Source organism: Aquarana catesbeiana, linkage group LG03 (assembly GCF_042186555.1).
Source record: "Aquarana catesbeiana isolate 2022-GZ linkage group LG03, ASM4218655v1, whole genome shotgun sequence".
NCBI lineage: Eukaryota > Metazoa > Chordata > Amphibia > Anura > Ranidae > Aquarana > Aquarana catesbeiana.
In genome coordinates, this window is record NC_133326.1 from 442678665 (window position 1) to 442698772 (window position 20108).

At 39.3% G+C, this 20108-nt stretch overlaps 1 protein-coding gene across 1 annotated transcript in view; it reads left to right on the top strand.

Moving 5' to 3' along the window:
* PCBD2 (pterin-4 alpha-carbinolamine dehydratase 2) overlaps positions 1-19219 on the top strand; it is a 696436-nt gene extending 677217 nt beyond the window's left edge. The window contains exons 4-5 of the mRNA XM_073620815.1: positions 3181-3301; positions 3382-19219. Coding sequence (XP_073476916.1) covers positions 3181-3301; positions 3382-3473 — 213 coding nt within the window. The 3' untranslated portion in view covers positions 3474-19219. The remainder of the gene's footprint in view (positions 1-3180; positions 3302-3381) is intronic.
* The last annotated feature ends 889 nt before the right edge of the window (positions 19220-20108 follow it).

The window sequence follows — 20108 nt, forward strand, 5'->3', positions numbered from 1 at the left end:
ATATTTTGAACCAGGGAACTGATCCATCTGCCCTAGTTGTGTCAGAAAGCTGAGTTTTACTTTCTTGACCAAACTGTTGGAGTATAAAGGAGATTGACTTTGATGAGCATCCAATTACCTTAGGTTTTTGTGTCTATAAAATTGTAACCCCCTTTTCCCACAGGTGGCTTGGCTTATGACTCTGTATTATTGTCTGAATTTACACATTGTTTATCTATGCAAAAGATTATTGTCACATTTATAGATGAAAAGTCAAAATCCTTATCAGTCAAGCCATCACAAGATTTTCCACATTTTCTCAGTTACTTAATGTGCTGTTTATGGTTTAACTTGAATGTATTATAATTGCGACTTTACTATTTTATCTGGTTGTAGTTATCACAGAGATTAAATTGGTGATAGATTGTTAGTGGGTAAAGCAGTTAAGGTGATAAAAAATATTACAAGCAGATATAGCTAGATGTAAAGCTTAGGTGATAAGATAACATTAGCTTTCAGTGTTCTAGCAATAATTGAAAGAATGAGGCAAAGGTGACCTGCTTTTTAAAAGATTGGCTGTTTTTCTGTGATTGCATTGTAAATGGAATGTAGTGCAAATAAATAATTAAAAAACAAGGCATCTGCGTGCTCCCCTCTCCCTTGACTTTTTTTGCAAAACACAGAGGAGGATTTACTGAAACTAAATAACACAGAATCTAATGCAGCTGTACATAGTAACCAATCGGCTTCTAACTTCCACTTGTTCAATTAAGCTTTGACAATAAAATCTACAAGCTGATTGGTTACTATGTACAGCCGCGCCAGATTCTGTGTGCTCTAGTTTTAGTAAATATCCCCCTACAGTGTTGCTGTTCATGGAGCAGCCAGACAATCAGTAAACTGGAGAGTGGGTTGTTTCTATATGCATAACTGACTATTGAGCACGCTAAGCCTAGCCTTATAATTATTCAATGAACTGGCAATGTTATCTAGGTAACATTACATGCGAATATCAGAAAGTTAGCCAATTTCACTTAAATGTGTTTTGTATGTAATTTTCCCCCTAATCCAGAAGCCAGTTTGGACTTTTTCCTTTGCAGTGCTACACAGTAGTTGAGCTTATTGCTCCTTCTCAAGGAGTCACATGACGTCACCCGCGGCCATCTCCATGTGATTTTATGTACAGGTGCTCGTATGCTGGCACTTATTGAAAGTGCCTTTTTTGTAAGTGTAATTCTTTTATCTTGATTAAATGCTTGTTAGCAGAGAGCACTATATGTTTCTTGTTTAATCCCTTATCCCGGGATATTGGTGACCATCTGACCACCTTCCACGCCCTCTATTGCTGCTGTTAAAGTAGATCTAATCTTATGAAATTTATGAAATAAGCTTTAACATGTTAGAAGACGCCATTCTTATTAAATCAACAACTTAAAATAATACATAGTAATCCTACCATTAAGGCATTGGGCTCTCTTTTTATTATGGGATGACAACTGTCTTCCAACTGTGTTCTTTCATTGTCACCATGCCAGATTTGCCCCTGTTGGAGTCTACAAAGGACTGTGCAGACACACATTGTGCAGGCATGGTCTGCTGTTGTCCTTATCAACAAGCTTACTTTAATATGAGGGCTTATGCTTTTCACAGCCAGTGTTAGAAACATTATCTTAGACTTTAAAATGCATTACCATGACTACATCTAAACCCCCGAGAGACATTATTATAAAGTTTCTTTACTTTCACACCAAAGAATCTATATTACAGGCCGCAAGAGACAAACCCACTTTCAGATATACAACAGCACCTTGACATCCTTCACCTGGAGCCCTCCACCAGGTTATCTCCTCGAGCGACTAGAAATAGGTGACTCTACATGGGCAACAGGAACTCCAACCTCTTCACTAGCCTATCAGCTAGCAAAGCAAGCAAATCCTGATCACCATCTTGGACCATACTGTAGCCCAACAGGCTGATGGTCGTCGAGGGATGATCTTCTCCGCTGCTATTTTACCTGGAGCAGATTAGTGCCTTGTCTGACTTTTAGCACTGGAGACTCTTCCTTTCCCACTGCAGCTCTGTAGACCACTGTTCCCTCTCTATGGTCTGTTGCCTCAGGTAAACAGTTTTATGTAAATCCTAGAACATGCATTATTTTGGAGTCATTACTGGGGTTTATGCCAACCTCTCCTTTACCTCTACCCCCCTCCCCTGGTCCCCTACCTTTTTACCCCCCATGTCTTTCGCCTCTTAACCATGCCACTGCTATTTTGTATACTGAGGTCTGTACACTATTCCTACATTCCAGGATACAGATGCAGCTCCTCTAGAATGACTGGCTACCTTGGACTTTTGCCTTGTTCAAATTTGGGACTGCTGTACCCATTTGGGACTAGATGCTGTTCTTTACACTTACGTTAATGCTCTTGCTGCTCCCAGCAAATTTCAATAGTGTCTGGTAAGTGGGCTTTTTTCTTAGTGCTCTTTTTGAGCCTAAAGGCAGCCCTAGACCAAGACGGTGCAGATCCTTCATAGACTGATGTTTCTCTAATTTTACTTATGTTGTGGATATTATTATGTATATGAATTTACCCTAGCTCTGAGGCACCTGCACCACCTGTCAGAAACCATGAACCATTCTTATTACTTGCATGCTGTGCCATGTGCTTTTCTTTACTGTTGGATAGTTTAAAATGGCTACTTTCATGTTCATGGACACAGTAATTGGTCGTGGTAAACATTGTTTGTTTGCAAATAAATACAATGTTTTTGCCAGATACAGGGTTAACTACATTTGGTCATGATAATTTGTATTCAAAGAAGTTTAGGACATTGTTGTCTAGATGAAACTAGTGTTTGAAACTAGAATGAATTGCAAACTTGATTCAGTGTAATGTAAGGAGAGGACACTCAGCAGCTGTTTACACATCTGGACTCTGGAGCACTAGTGTGGGACACAAGAACAAACTTTTTAGGGTGTCCCACACAAGTGCTCCAGTGTATACTTGGGGTGTCTACATGTGTGAAACTTGGCCAAAAATAGTAAGTATTCCAGCTTTGGTAAGGGAAAAAAATCATGTCTTCAGCTTTGAACTCTGCCAAAATAGACAATTGTACCCCACTTCCCAGCAATGTTTCATATTACTGGTTCTGGACTCAAATATCTATGTGCTAAGTATACCTTTTGTTTCATTCTCCTAGGGGAGCAAAGACTCGGACAATATGACACCAGGGACCCTACCATCTCCTGAAGAAGGGGAACAAAGGTCACACCCTGAGGATGTGGAGGAAGGAGAGGTGGTGGAGATTGTCACCACAACAGGTCAGTGTCAGACACCACAGATTCAGATAATAGATGTATGCCTGCATATTTTTATTACGCGGTGTGTATTTTTATTTTAGGTGATGTTCAGGTTGTGGTACCAAAATCCATTTCACCAGTGACAGTGCCCAACGGATTATCCAGGAAAAAATGTTTTGAAGTCAGGATTTGAACATTATCAAAGAAAAAACGAAGGAGATTGAACAAAGACTGCAGAACATGATTGATGTACTAGGAAGAATTTAAATCCTAAAAAGATTCCTAGAAATTTTTTTTGATTTTTGAGTAATTTAAATCAAATAACCTTAAAAAGTCACAGGGGAGTGACTTGCCAAGTCAATTAATAATTATGAATTTTAAGTTAAGGATAACATTTTAACTTTTAAGAACACTTCCGTGCTAGGATTAAGTTAAAGGATTAGGATTTCAGATTTTTCTAGGTTCATTTTAAACTTTGAATACCTTCCAAGCTCACTGATTATTTTTAAAGCAGAGAGGCAATCAAAAATGTTAGATAATGCCACCTGTCCCACGGAAATATGTATATACAGTAGATAATGTGTATGTGTATATAAATAATGATAAGCTGTGTGTGTGGAAGACAGGATGGATTGCTTTGTTGGAACAACATGCAGGGCCCATTCCAGCTTGTGCACTGTGGCAATGTATGCTATAAAGAATGTGTTGATACGCATTGTCGGAACTCATCAACTCTGTGTGGTGCATTGTGGAGCCATCCATTGTGAATCTTAATGCATAGTACAGTAGAGCCCAATGTTCGTAATGAATAGGCTGCCTTAACACAACACATGTTAAAGCATGCCATAACGTGAGTTAAACCATGTGCATGAACACACCACAACAGATTCTAAAGTCAAAACTTTTTTTTACCTCAATACATTCACTACATCAAGGTAAAAAATGCTCCACTACCTGTAGAACCCACTCTGATCTCTAAACACCTGCCTCCTCTCACTTCAACACTGTCCTGGCTGCAGCACTGCTCCTCTCACTTCCTGGTTCTCACATCAGACACTGAGAGCAGTGGGAGCTGTAGACTCCTGCTGCTGTCAGTCACACTCCTGTGAGAAGGGAGTGGATGTGTGGCTTATCAGCCCTGTGTGTGTCTGTGGACACACACAGCCCGGCTCAAGACCATGGGTGCACAAATGCCTCTTTAGCACCTGGCTTGCTAAGGAGGCACCTTGAGGTAGGAGGAGCAGACAGCACTGGTGGGGGACTGCCAAAGAGGAGGTAAGGGACTGTTCTGTGGAATATTGTTGCACAAAGCAGGTAAGCATAACCTCTTTTTTATTTAAATTTTTTTAAAAAATCATCATTTACTATTACTACTTTAAGTATAAATTGACCCCAAGTGCTTTGCAAGCCCTGATGCTCTTGTTGAAATGACCTCAATTATTTCAACATCAATAAACAAAGGATATAGCTGATCATTTTGATTATTTTTTATAAAAACAATTGAATGAACATAAAAAGGAAGAATATTTGATTTATTAAATGCATAAATTGGATGATGTTATCCACCTCTCTGACTGAGACAGTTTTTCAAATTATTGCTATTGTGACAGTGCGAGGCCCTGCCACTATGTGACGTTATGTAATCATTGATAAAATGACACAGGATTTTCAGATTTTCAGTCTGAGAAGCTCTACCATGTCTTTTGTGAGCATGGAAAACTGTTTTAAGTTTTCTCTGGGTTTGGTAGTCCTAGATCAGGGCCTGGATTTTGAAGGTTCCAAAGAGTCTTGGGTGGGACAGAACCTTTAATCCTGTGTCCAGGTTTCCCTGGAGATCTGCAGGTTGTGTGTGTCTCCAGCTGCACACACTCATTATAAACCAGGTCTGTTTAGAACTCAAGCAGTTGCTGCCATTTGGCCACAAAGCCTTTGTGTGGAGATGGCAGTGTTCTCCAGCCAGGAGGGGTGACATTTTCGGGAGACCAAACCCCATGTTGGGGGGACTTCTTGCCCATAGGACTGGGAAAATCAGGACAGATATGCAGGTCCGAAGAGACCAAGAAAGCACAAGTAACTAGTAAATCCACAGAGGGGGCTGGAGGGAGTCCTGTGTTCTTGAAAAATGGGAGAGCCCAAAGTGCTGGGAGAACCCTATCTGGAGGCCAGGAGTGGGCCCATACAGTCAAGTGCTGTGATCATAGTGTCATGTGTCTTTGCGGTTTTGAACCTGGTCCTGCAGCTCTATTTACTCGCCTTTCAGCTGCAGTCAATCTGCAATCAGCTCAGCCTTTAAATAGATGGACACGCTGTTCTCTGGGCCTGTTTGCGTGGATTAATTCCCTGGGTGTATGCTTTCCTGCTAAACTATTGGATTCTGGACTTTTGCCTAATTCTCTGACTATGCTTTTGCTTGAAGATTCTGCAATCCTTTGCCAGTCTGTGTATGACCCTTGCCTGCTTCTGACTACTCTTTTTGATCCTAATTTTGTACCATGCTGCCAAGACTTGTTGCTGACCCGGCCTGCCTGACTACGCTGATGCCTAAACCCTCAGCCAGAGCTCCAATTTGGAGTAAACCTTACAACATGTACCTTACATATAGGTTAAATGTAATCTACATCTAATCTACATGCAGGGGGATTTTAATGTTTTTTTTTAAGCACATGATTAGAGCCTGAAGCTCTAATTTGCTTCAAAAAAGGGTGGGCTCGGTAGGGCCCACTTACTTAAATAATATTTGTTATTGTCTTCCTGAATCTCCTCCCAGTCAATCATGAAGCAGTTCCTGAGACCCGATTTTCCAGGGAGTCTTAGGACTCCCGGCCAATCGGGTCTCAGTCAGGACCCACTTCTTGTTCGGCCTGGAGGAGAAGCGATTGCACCAGAGCGAGGAGCTGCAGCCCAGATCCATTTCTGCCTGATCTGCCTCCTTCCTAAGGTAAGGAGGCCTCTGATCGCCGCCGCATTCTCGTCAATCTCCCACAGGGTGTTGGTTTGCCGTCCCCCCAAAATATTGAGCCCCAGCCGCCACTGTATTGGTAGGTGGGGTTTGACATATTGAGTGAACCCCTCACTTTACCCTGAATACTTAGAGGGACATATTCCCTTTCAGTTAAAAGGGTAACAAGGAAAAGGGGGACCAAGCTGTAGGTTGTTGAAGCACTGTAATGCATAAAAAAGGCACTTGCACTGTTTTTGGCAACTCCGCTAAAGACCATGCTCGTCATGTACCTAGTGGTCCATTGTAGCCCAGATGTGTTAATGTATTTGTACAGTGGAATGCCATTCTAAATGATTTCTAGGTGAACTCAATGCATATTGTATATACCCTATCCATCGCAGTAAAATGCAGGTTACCACAAAACATAGTTTTGTTTTTTTTACAGGGTTCTCCCTTCATCAAACAGGAAATACAGTATTTGTTTGCCAAAGAAAATCAAGAGTGTTTGTATGCATATTCAAATAGCCTGTGTGAGTGTTATGGTCAAAAAGTGCAGTGTGACTCTCATGTTTGGTGTCCTGCATTGAAAACATGGTGCTAAGCTTTAGGCTTCAATTCTTATATGTTTGAGCTAAGTTATTTTTAAAGATTAACACCTAGTAGTGAATCAAGGCCAATGGCTTTATTACAATCCCTTTTGCCATTTCTATACACAGTTTTAAAAGCATCTTAGTTAAAATTTCATGTTAAAAGGCTATAAAGCTCCATCATCAACCTCTTTTCCTCTCTGCTTTACAAAAAGAACTGTGTAACTAGTCTGAGACAAGTTTTAAATCGCATTGAAGTATTACAAGCTCAGATTTGGAATTTAAGTTACTGTTTGTATTTTCTTTAGTGGGATTTTAACTTGTTTAGTGCATGAGCATTATTGCCAGATATGGGAAGCCACAGAAAGATTTTGTATAAGGGCTCATGCCTGGGCAGGGGGTTCTGCATGGCTTTGAGTATGCTGGATATATGCTGCATTAAGAGTCTGAAAAAATGCAGATCTTTGCAGAATAAAAAAAAAATTGGTTAAACCTGCTTGCTGCTCAGAACTATGGAGATACAGTTTACTCTCCCACATGCTGTTTCATTCTCCAGTGTGGGTCCCATCGCTTAGCAGTATTTTCAGTTGTAACGCTTTACAATGTCTGGTAGGTTTGATTTTTGTTTAATAACTGTTTATTGGAAAACAATTAGCACATACAAAGCATATGGAAAGTTTACCTTTTGCACTTTCATAATACACAGTGGAAGGTCTCAAGAATCACAAGAGATGAAGCATAGATAGTATGCTATAAGAAAAGAAAGCGGTACAGGAACAATGAAATCCCCAAGAACCAGCAGGATCACTAAATCTAAAGATATCTTAGGAAGCTTAGGACGGTGCCTGGGTTTGGGTCAAAAAAAAAAAAGATAGAAGGATGAACAGTACTTCACTGTTTAGAAGAGAGGAGGAGGAAGGCTGGAGACTATAGTGGGAAAAAGAAAAAAAGAGTGAAGAGTGGGGGAGAGGGGAAGATAAAGGTTATGGATGGGAAAGGGGAGTAAAAGCTGATATGAGGTGGATTAGACCTTAGTTACATGACTTAACATAGAAGAGCCTATTAGTAACTATACAGTAAAGAGTCTGAAGATTCTGAAATAATTTCCTTATATGCTGCAGAAAATTTAAATTTGGCCCATATTTTGTAGTGCCGATCAATAATCCCCCTTTGAGATACATGTTAATTCCTCTAAGAGGCAAATGTCATTCACTTTAAGTAGCCATTGCAACAAAGATGGAGTTGTTGGTTGGCCCTACAAGGTGGGAATGAGGGACTTAGCTGCATTTAGAAAATGATGGGTGATGGATCGTTTATACGAGCCGACTGGTTCATAAGTACAGTGAAACAATATGGTCCAGGGATTGGAAGGTATAACATGACCCAGGATCAGGTTTATAAGTTTTAATACTCCTTGCCAAAATGGATGAGTTAGCGAGCATTCACACCAAACATGAGCTATATATAGGTAGATATTTTTCCACGGTTTCTCAAGCATAAAGGAGAGTGGGAGGGAAACATCATGTAGAGCTTTGTGGGTGTATAATGTCATCAGATGAGGAGTTTATAATTAGCTTCCGCCACTTTAGATGATAAAGAAGAGCAGTTGCACAATTTTGTCTTTCTGTGTATCAGTGAGGGAAGAATGAAGGCCAGCTTCCCACTTAGTAAGATATTGCAGGAATTGAGGCCACTGCATAGAGATGAGAGTCTTGTAGAACTGCTTTCGTGCTTAAGAGTGCTTCAATAGGGTTTAAATCCTGTAGGTCACGAAGTGGACGTGGTAAGGAACATAGAAATTGCGTTAGCTGGGTATATCTCCATTTGTTCATGAAGGTAGCTGTCCTGGTCCCAAAATGGATTGTAGAGGTTTAACAGATTGGTTGTGGAGAACATGGTGTAGAAGGAGGGGGCCCTCTGGGTGCCAGAATTTGAAGCCTGGATCCATTGAGCAAGGTAGGAAAAAGCAGTGGTTCAGCAGAGGCATCAAAGTTGAATTGTAGTTTCATGAGGGACGTTTGTCCCATATATCCAGCGTAGAAGTGGTTATGGATGAGGTAGAAGAAGCCCTGGCTTTGGATGAACGTGGGATCCATGGAGCAGTGGACCACTCAGGGTAGATTCCAGGTGTACCTAGAGCTTTGCCCACATATTTCCAACCAGACAACCTAGTTGAAGCTATTGCATGATAATACATTTTAAAATTTGGGAGGGGCAGGCCCCCTGATCTTTTAGACTTGTATAGGACTGACCTAGACAGTCTAGGATGTTTTCCCTTTACAGATGTAGTGGGAGATTAAAGTCTGGAGAATAGAAAAGGACCCCATAGGCACACCCAATGGTATCATTAGAAAAACAAAGAGGACTTGTGGTAGAATAATTATATTCATATTCATTTTTATAATATTAATTTTCCCTAACCATGAGTGAGAAAGCAAGGACCAGCATCGCAGGTCTGTTTTGATGTTGTTTAATAAAGGCATATAGTTATACTTGAATAGATTGTTAAGATGGGGGGAGCAGGAAAATTCCCAATTATTTTAAACTATCCTGCTGCCAGTAAAAGGGGAATAAGGCTCCATTCACACCTGAGCGTATCGATTTACTGGCATTTTTCAGGCTTTTTTTAAGCTTTTTTCCCAGCTTTTTACAAGCTTTTTAAAGCGTTTTAGAAGTGTATTACAAGTGTTTTACAGCTTCAGCCATTTTTGTTTAGCCAATAAAAGCACTAGTTAGAGGAGAGGAAATTATGGGTGAAGGGCTGCTATTTGAGTGTTTTACAAGTGCTTTTCTGCTCAAGTCAGGTGTTTCTATTGAAGTCTATGGGGTCAAAAACGCTTGTAATCTGCCAAAAAGAAGCTCCTGTACTTTTTTCAGCTTCGGGGCGTTTTGCTTCAGGCGACGGGACGCTCATATGTGAACAGGGGCCATTGAAATGAATAGGATTTTGCTTGTTGAGCATTTTGAAGCTTCAGAGCTGAGCATTTTACAAGCTCAAAAATGCTCAGGTGTGAATGGGGCCTAAGGGTTTTAATAATATTTCCTCAGAGCGTGGCTGCTACAGCTCAGTGACCCCCAAATGTAAAAAAAACAAATCATCAACACATAATATAAACTATATAACTAAACTATAACTAAACTAAAAATGAAAGCTCTTGAGCACAGAGGCGAGCACAAAAAGGGAATGCACAACTACTGCAATTCACACAATTGAGACATAGTTTAATTATGACTGATCTCAAATCCTCCACCTCTCCCTTATAATATAGTGAGGGACTCTATAATCCAGTTCCCACAAGGTTATTGGCTGCTGACCAGGGTCAAAGACTGTGCAAGGAATTGTGGGGGGAAAACCACATTTTGCTGACACCAAATTGAAAAAAATTTCAAAGCTAATCTAAATCCTTGAAATTTGATGTTATTTCAAATATAGGCAAATACAAATCTCTTTGCTAATTCATTAGTATGACACCATTATTTCCCTTGTAAAGGTTGCAGCATGTGGGTAGATTTGAGCATAATGGTGTAGATACTTTGCAACAAGATCGGTTTTTGGTAGAGTTGGTCTTCATAGTTTTATATTTTATCAGTTTAGTTGTTCCTTACTTTCTTTTAACCTTTTTCCTTCCCCTTGGCATATGTACAGTACGTGGTCCTCTTCTTTGGTAGTTACTTTTTTTTATATTTCTTTGAATTCTAACACTTGTCATTAAAAAATAAAAAAAGCATGTCTGTTTATTCTGGGATGAACACATTGAAATAATTTAACACAATTCTGTGCTTTGTACGTCTGTCACTAATAGCATGTGTTTTGTATACTTGCTGTCAATTCAGCATCAGACTTTTTGCATTATTTACTGCTTAAAGTGGTATTAAAGTCTATTCTTTTTTCTTTTTTTAAACAACAAACATGTTATACTTACCTGTTCTGTGCAGTGATTTTGCACAAAGAAGCCCAGATCCTCCTTTTCTTCGGTCCTCCATCGGCACTCCTGGCTCCTGCCAAGTGCCCCCACAACAATCAGCTTGCTATGGGGGCACCCGAGCCGAACCACTGCTCTGTGTGGCCTTTCAGACACGGAGCTGCGGCTAAGCTCCGCCCCCTCTCTTTTCTCATTGGCTCACTGACTTTGACAGCAGTGGGACCCGATGGTGCACTGCTGTTCTCTCAGCCAAAGAGGAGGAAGAATCCTGGATAGTCGAGTCTCTCGTGCAACATCGCTGGATCTAGATGGGGCTCAGGTAAGGTTTTTCATCTTAATGCATAGAATGCATTGCAATTAAAAAAACTTCTCCCTTTAGAACCACTTTAAAGTGGGCTGAAAGTCTAAAATAATAAATAATTCACAGTCCCATGCAACCTACGGCCAGTCCAAGTTGAATAAAGAAATTAATCAATTAAAGTGCCCATAGATATGGAATAATCCACACTTGATCCAACGATCAAGGTTAGATTGGATTTAATAACTGGTTGAACCTCCTTTGGCAGCAATAACTTCAACCAAACATTTCCTGTAGTTGCACAACAGTCAGGAGTAATTCTTGACCATTCCTCTTTACAGAACTGTTTCAGTTCAGCAATATTCTTGGGATGTCTGGTGTGAATCGCTTTCTTGAGGTCATGCCACAGCATCTCAATCGGGTTGAGGTCAGGACTCTGACTGGGCAACTCCAGAAGATGTATTTTCTTCTGTTTAAGCTATTCTGTTGTTGATTTACTTCTATGCTTTGGATCGTTGTCTTGTTGCAACACCCATCTTCTGTTGAGCTTCAGCTGGTGGACAGACGGCCTTAAGTTCTCCTGCAAAATGTCTTGATAAACTTGGGAATTCATTTTTCCTTCGATGATAGCAATCCGTCCAGGCTCTGACGCAGCAAAACAGCCCCAAACCATGATGCCCTCACCACCATACTTCACAGTTGGGATGAGGTTTTGATGTTGGTGTGCTGTGCCTCTTTTTCTCCACACATAGTGTTGTGTGTTTCTTCCAAGCAACTCAACTTTGGTTTCATCTGTCCACAGAATATTTTGCCAGTACTGCTGTGGAACATCCAGGTGCTCTTGTGCAAACTGTAAATGTGCAGCAATGTTTTTTTTGGACAGCAGTGGCTTCCTCTGTGGTATCATCTCATGAAATCCATTCTTGTTTAGTGTTTTATGTATCGTAGATTCGCTAACAGGGATGTTAGCATATGCCAGAGACTTTTGTAAGTCTTTAGCTGACACTCTAGTATTCTTCTTCACCTCATTAAGCAGTCTGCGCTGTGCTCTTACAGTCATCTTCACAGAACGCTGTTGACTAGTTCTGTATTTTGTGCATACACCTCAATCATTGTAGTAGTATGGACATATACATATCTAGATCTGAGAGATCTTACAACAAAGAGGTAGTTCGTTCCGCAATACACATTTATTAATAGGGTTACATAATCTATACAAAGTACACACCAGACAGTATTTACAACACAATGTACAGTGTAGGTCTCCTGGCTTACATGGTATTTACAAATTACCCACGACACCCATATTTACAGTATAGTATAAAATAGATTACCTGTTAACTTCAGGTCAGCCCATGGTGACTGCTGTCTGTTCCCACACCAAAGAGTGAGTTAGCTTGGTCACAAAGCATTATATCCCCCCCTCCTTTCTGTAGTGTGGCTAATATAATTCTCCCTAATTGGTTACTGTACCTAGTAAATGTATATTGGGCACAGCCTGATTGGATGAGTCAAAGAAATCTGTTACTACCCAGGGAAGATGTTATCAGGGAGAACAAAAGGCAAACCTTTGAAGTTGAACTAATTACAATAACACCAACACAACACTCAGTATTTTAAATATATTTCCCTCTAACTGAAATATATTTCTAATTGCAATATTTTACAGCGATTAATGGAGATTTCACATAAACCCATAAGGCAACAGATGGCCCCTTGTGGCCAGTTGAAAATATGAGACTCGGCCACACCTAGAATAATGGTTTATGTGCAATCTCCTTCAATATCTGGCATGTTTGGCTTTGTCCTCTGAAATGAAATAAAACTCTTTGAGAAGAGAAAAAAACTTTTAAACTCTCCATCCCTACAGTTCACATTTCTGGATCCCAGTATCGGTAGTCATTACTTGTTCTGGATGTCATAAGTCCATAATAAAAATCAGGAGAAACAGCCCCAAAACAAAACAAGAAGAAGAAGAAAAAACAAAAAAAAACATGAGGATCCTTGTTCTCAACAGTCCAATAATAACAGTACGAAAGTCCATAATGCGAATCTGGTCCTGTTGCCCTTGCTTCTGGGACGGCCTTCCCGGGTGATTCCAATTGGATACAGCATACAATAATGGCCTGGGGACCAGCTTTCCTGGCTTTCTAAGATTATACTTTATTAATGTGGACAAAGGTAGAGAAAGAAAAACACAAGTACATTTAAGACATATGCATTTAACTGAATGCTTGTCTGGTAAGTCTGAGCCATAAGGACCTTTGATTAGAATTGCCATAGATATACTGCGACATAGTAATGAGACCACTTTCTCAGTGACATGTGTAACAATTTGAATGGTTACGCCCTTCAGCCAGGTGTCTGATTTTCATCCCCCCATCTTTCTTCCTCCATTATCATATGCCTGCAAGTAGCTCTGCCCCACCTTCTGTGGAATACCACATTGTGTGTGTGTGTATGACTCTTGACGTGTTCAGGGAAATTTTGTTGCTATCGCAACTCACCACTAACTCCTTTTACTGAAACTGGGTTCAGTTCAACCTTGGCTGGTGCCAAACCTTTGGGCATATAGCTCCGTCCTTGGCTACCGTGTGTAGCTACTGTATGAGTCCTGCCTTTAGCAGGCTACGGAAGAGGTCATCACTTTAAGAGTTCTCAGTGCAGATTAGGCAGTGTCACCTACGCAGACAAAAATAACTTGATTTCAGAATACGGATAAGTGTGATGTCATCAGTCACTAGTGGCTTCAGGAACAATCAAACTAAATTACTCTTAAGTACAATTGTACTATACTCCCTGCTATTTGCCAATCACTATGAGTCTCACCAGTCCCAGTATATCTATGTGATATTCACGCAATGCTCTTTGAACTTAGTTATGGCACAAAAAAGAAAACTGACCAACAAAAAAAATTGATCAATGACCACATATGATGACTGCTCAATATTAGAACTGTAGAGAGGATTGTATGTCACATATACAAAAAAAATAGTCACATGACCAGGTGTTACTGTCATAGTTGGTAATAGCTACCATGACATACATTTATATAAAACAATTATCCAATGTCGAAAGAGGAGAAAAAAAAACTGTTGGAACTTTGTCCCATCCCCAAAATGCTATAGGGAAGCTTTAATATACTATATCAACATTTCTAACCATTTTAAATGTTCTCCATATAATGTTCCCCCTACTCCCCTCTTTTTTTTTATTTCACCCTAGTGAAACCAAACTCAAGAATCATCAAAAAAAAAAAAAAAATAGAGGTAATATAGGAAAGAAGGAAAAATAGTACACATTAAAAGAAAGAATTAAAAATCTTTCTTCCCCCCTTTGTTTTTTTGTAAACAAAAAAAAAGTTACCGTTAAGAAATAAAATAAAAATGAGAGAAAAAAAAAACAAAAAATTTAACAAATTAAAAAAAAATTGAATCTGTATTCTGTCAAAAAAAAAAAAACCCATTGAAACTGCCTTCAAACATTGTAGCTATTCAAAAGGCAACACCCTCTGTCGGTGGTGATTAACATATTAATTGACTCTCAGTGCAAATCCATTTGCAAGTCAAGCAGGCCACAAGAACTTGTATTACAGAGAGCAGGATCTCTGTTTAAAAAAAAAAAAAAGTTTAAGTTTTTTTTTCTTTTTAGAATTTAGTTGGGCCTGACTGCAATTAATTAGCTTCAAGGCTTCTCCTTAAAACAAACATAAAAATTATGTTTTAAGGTCCTCTGTGTTTCAAATTACTTTGCCCAGTCTGGGTCCAATCATCCGTCCTTGTCTGTTTCTTTCTCCTAAAATACAAAACTAAAAAAATAAACATTAATAACACCTCACTGTACCTTTCTGAGAGGTTCATAATGGACTAAACTAGTAGTGAATGATTGGAACAGACTTCCAGCTGAGATAATGCGTCCATCCACAGTAAGTACAGTCAAAAATGTACAGACACACCCACATATCTGTACTCTGACAAACAAAAAGTTATAGGAAAACCTGGTGTGTTTGTAATTACTTAAAGTTTAAGAAGACAACATGTAGACATAAAACCTTTACACATATTAACAGCACATGCGTCAATTTGGAGGGAAAAACAAAACACAAGACCTACTGAATCCATAAGATGCCACAAGGTGCAAAGCAATGCATTGTTATGTATTTTCCACGTATCAGAGTGAATGAAACTTCACTCTAAGCCACAGGAAAGGAAAAAAATAAAATATCCCTACAGTTTCTCAGAGTCATAGGGATCGAGATCTCATATCTGTGCACAGGTTTTTTATTCGCGAATACGTGTAAACCAAAAAAAAAAAAAAAAGTATTAATTTAAACTGGTACCAGTATTGAGCTCATTACAAACGAAAAAAAATAAATAATAAAATAATCATAAACAGTACAAAGCATGCGCATTAGTGTGATCACACTTATTGATGGCCATAAAAACAATGGTGAGTATACCCCTACAAAAAAAAAAAATCTTTCTTTACACATGGACAGTTCATACCCAAGCATTCCATCACTCAGACACACACATTCATTTAGATTGAACCCATACATTCTGGATAGAGCTTTGATAAATAGCAAATGAATTGTTATGTGTTTACGCAAACAGGAGAAAGGAAACAAAACAAAAACAAAAACTAAGAACACCAACCAAAAACAAATAAATAAAAAAAATAAATAAAATGAAGCAAGAGTAAGCTTCTGTACTAAACACTACTTGTACCCTATACCTTTGAATATTTATGGCAGTCTTCTGATCCTTTGGGGAAGATAAACACCTGTATTACTAATAACCATGTTTGAATACCTAGCCTAATATACATTACCTTAGGTGTATGTATTTATGTATAAATACATCTATATTGATACACCTGATTAATATGGGTGGCACAGTGGTGCAGTGGATAACACTTTCACCTAGCAGTAAGAAGGGTCGCTGGTTCGAATCCCACCCACGACACTACCTGCCTGGAGTTTGCATGTTCTCCCTGTGCCTGTGTGGGTTTCCTCCGGGTACTCCGGTTTCCTTCCACACCTCAAAGACATGCTGGTAGGTTAATTGGATCCTGTCTAAATTGTCCCTAGTATGTATGAATGTGAGTTAGGGACCGTAGATTGTAAGCTCCTTGAGGGTAGGGACTGATGTGACTGTACAATGTATATGTAAAGTGCTGCGTAAATTGACGGCGCTATATAAGTACCTGAAATAAATAAATATGTAAATACTTTTTCATGAGCTCCCTGCACCTGGAAAATATAACTTAGACAAAAGTTATTACCCTTTTCCCTTTCTTTCACACAAAGAAAACAAACACTGCCACATTGTTACATTTACATATTTACATTGGTATATGTTCACTGACATTCACCTTTGGATCTGGTGAAAACAAATGACTCAGATCATAGACATCTGAATGACACATTAGATCTGCTATTTCTTTTGCTGTTTCTACATTGCTTATATTTAAGGTTTGTTCCCAGTAAGGTGAAGTCCTAGAAGATAGCATAGATAGGTTGGGTCCCCCTCCAGTACTTTCTGTTTGAATGGAACAAATGGTTTTCTGTGGGACCTTAACAATTTGATCAAAAGATTGTTTTATTTTTTTCAGTTCTTTCCTACACTGTACCACATCTGCATGGCATGCTTCATATTTTACCTTAAGAACATGTTGTGATGTTTCCATTATTTTATTGGTATTTTCCCAATTATGAATATGCGACTTCAGTAGTTCAATCTCATTTTCAAGAGAGGTAATTGTGCTAATTAACTTAACCTCTTTCAGAACTGATCTCCTGTGCTGTAATCTGAGATCGCTTTCCATGGAATTTACATTCAAAGGGGAGCATGAGGCTATTTGCCTTTGACTAGTACCTGGGGGGACCATGCCTATAGATCTTATCTTTGGCGGCATTGTAATTGTAATGGTGCCTCTTTCTGTTTGAAAAGGTGGCAAATTCTCCTGTAGTGTGACTTGCTAAACAGGTTTTGTTGTTTGTACTCTGGTGATAAATCTTTGATTTCACAGAATTAGACCTTCTGGCTACATGAAAAAAATTGTGCATACAGTCTATGATGCATTGATATGAATCTTTAAGAGGAGTTATAAAAAAAATCCACATTTAATTTTAAATTTTGGATGGGCATTAGCTATTAGGAGGGTTTTGTACTCTGGGTCCTCTCTGTGTACGTTTCTCCGTTTGCCTACATAGTAAGCTGACCATAGCCTGTTTGCATAAACAAGTGGATTCTCATTATTTTCCTGTTTTGTTCTATACGCTGCTTTTAAGCCTAGGTCAAAGGGATATATTATTTTTAGCAATTCATCTACAGTTTCATTGTAATCTGTTCTTCCTTCTTTAACATGGTCTGGTAGGGAAGACCATGTGTCTAAGTTAACTGTTAATTGTAAAACTTTAACCTGATCTCTGGAGTTGGCAACTCCCGGCAATTTACATCGTTGCAAGACAATATCTGCATGAAATGTTATGTGCACTCCTGGCAATAGTTTGCCAATATTGTTAGCTACAAGTAGCACATTTTCTAAAGACTGTCTGTCCTCCCTATCTATCTTTTGTGCTGTGCTCTCAATTCCTGTTGATATGCATACATACAGGAAACATCTTTCAAAAATGTTTTAAATAGACTGAATCTTCATGCATAGAAACATTGGGCAACAGCTCTTTTCATCTCCTTCTAATGCATCTGGACTCTTCATGTACCAATTCTATATTATATTTAGCTTTTAACAAAAGTTATGTGTTCCTCGTAGGCTCCCTATTAATTACACACTGTAGAACACAGCTATTTCTTATAGCCATTTCTATATCGAGCACATAGAGCACCCAATGTTCATTTTTAGCATTCAAATGAAAAACTCTTTCAAAGTGTGCCTTTTGTAGATATTGCAACCCCTTGACATATTGCTGAAAGAGACCACCAAATTTTTCTGTCCCTTCCCCGGTCGCCATTTGTTGACTAGTTCTGTATTTTGTGCATACACCTCAATCATTGTAGTAGTATGGACATATACATATCTAGATCTGAGAGATCTTACAACAAAGAGGTAGTTCGTTCCGCAATACACATTTATTTATAGGGTTACATAATCTATACAAAGTACACACCAGACAGTATTTACAACTCAATGTACAGTGTAGGTCTCCTGGCTTACATGGTATTTACAAATTACCCACGACACCCATATTTACAGTACAGTATAAAATACAAGTATATTAGATTACCTGTTAACTTCAGGTCAGCCCATGGTGACTGCTGTCTGTTCCCACACCAAAGAGTGAGTTAGCTTGGTCACAAAGCATTATATCCCCCCCTTTCTGTAGTGTTGCTAATTTAATTCTCCCTAATTGGTCACTGTACCTAGTAAATGTATATTGGGCACAGCCTGATTGGATGAGTCAAAGAAGGCTGTTGTTTACTACCCAGGGAAGATGTTATCAGGGAGAACAAAAGGCCAACCTTTGAAGTTGAACTAATTACAATAACACCAACACAACACTCAGTATTTTAAATATATTTCCCTCTAACTGAAATATATTTCTATTTGCAATATTTTACAGTGATTAATGGAGATTTCACATAAACCCATAAGGCAACAAAGCCCACTCCTAGGGAGAGTAGCAGCAGTGCTGAACTTTCTCCATTTATAGACAATTTGTCTTACTGTGGACTGATGAACAGCAAGGCTTTTGGAGATACTGTTATAACCCTTTCCAGTTTTATGCAAGTCAACAATTCTTAATCGTAGGTCCTCTGAGAGCTCTTTTGTGCGAGGCATCATTCACATCAGGCAATGGTTCTTGTGAAAAGCAAACCCAGAACTGGTGTGTGTTTTTTATAGGGCAGGGCAGCTGTAACCAACACCTCCAATCTCATCTTATTGATTGGACTCCAGTTGGCCGACACCACACTCCAATTAGCTCTTGGAGATCTCATTAGTCTAGGGGTTCACATACTTTTTCCACCTGCACTGTGAATGTTTACATGGTGTGTTCAATAAAAACATGGTAACATTTAATTCTTTGTGTGTTATTAGGTCAAGCAGACTGTGATTGTCTATTGAATGAAGATCAGACCACATTTTATGACCAATTTGTGCAGAAATCCATATCATTCCAAAAGGGTTCACATAATTTTTATTACAACTGTATGTAATGATTAATGAGACCAAAATAAGACAATCCTTAAAAAATTGGCTATCTATCTTACAATTGCAATGATATTAAACTAAAGTGAAAGGAAGAAACGGAAGACCTAGGGGAATAAAATAGGTTCGACAAGACCCCAAGGCACATATATGCGTAGTATGGAGAAAAGTGAATTTACACTCCGACCCTCCAGAGGAAAAACCCTCTAAGAATGGTTTGAAAGATATTGACCCATTTAAGCCTGGTGGTGAGGTTGCATTTAAGCGAAATATCCACCTTTGTTCACGCTGGAGCAGGGTCCTGTTCCAATCCCCGCTCCGCATACCAGGATGGACACGGTCGAGAATGAGAAAGGACACCCAAGGGAAAACCCCATCGTGGACATTAGTGATGTGTCTTCCCAGTGGGAGGCTAGGGTTGCACGTCTGCATGGATGCAAGGTGGCGGTAGGCTCGTCGCCAAAATTCTTGGGCGGTTTTGCCTACATAAAAGCACCCACAATCACATAAGAGGAGATAAACTACCCCGGACGTATTACAGTTTGCATAGTGTCTTGGTGAGTATCTCTCCCCATTGGGGAGTGTCACGTTTTTTGAGGTATTAATAAAGCGGCAGTAGCCACATCCACCACATGTGAATGTGCCCAAGCATTTGCAAGGGTCCCTCTGGCCTCTTTCTTTAAATTCACTCGATACCAGGTGGTCACGAAGTGACCTGGCTCGCCTGAAAGAAAATGAGGGAGTATTAGGTACAAAGGGACCTATGATTGGATCCATTGTTAGGGCATGCCAGTATTTCTGCACAATTGCTTTGATTTGTTTATGTTGGTTGGAGAATCCAGTGATGATGGATATTGGGTTCTCCTTTCGTGTTTTGGAACATGGATTGTATAGTAGATCTATTGCATGC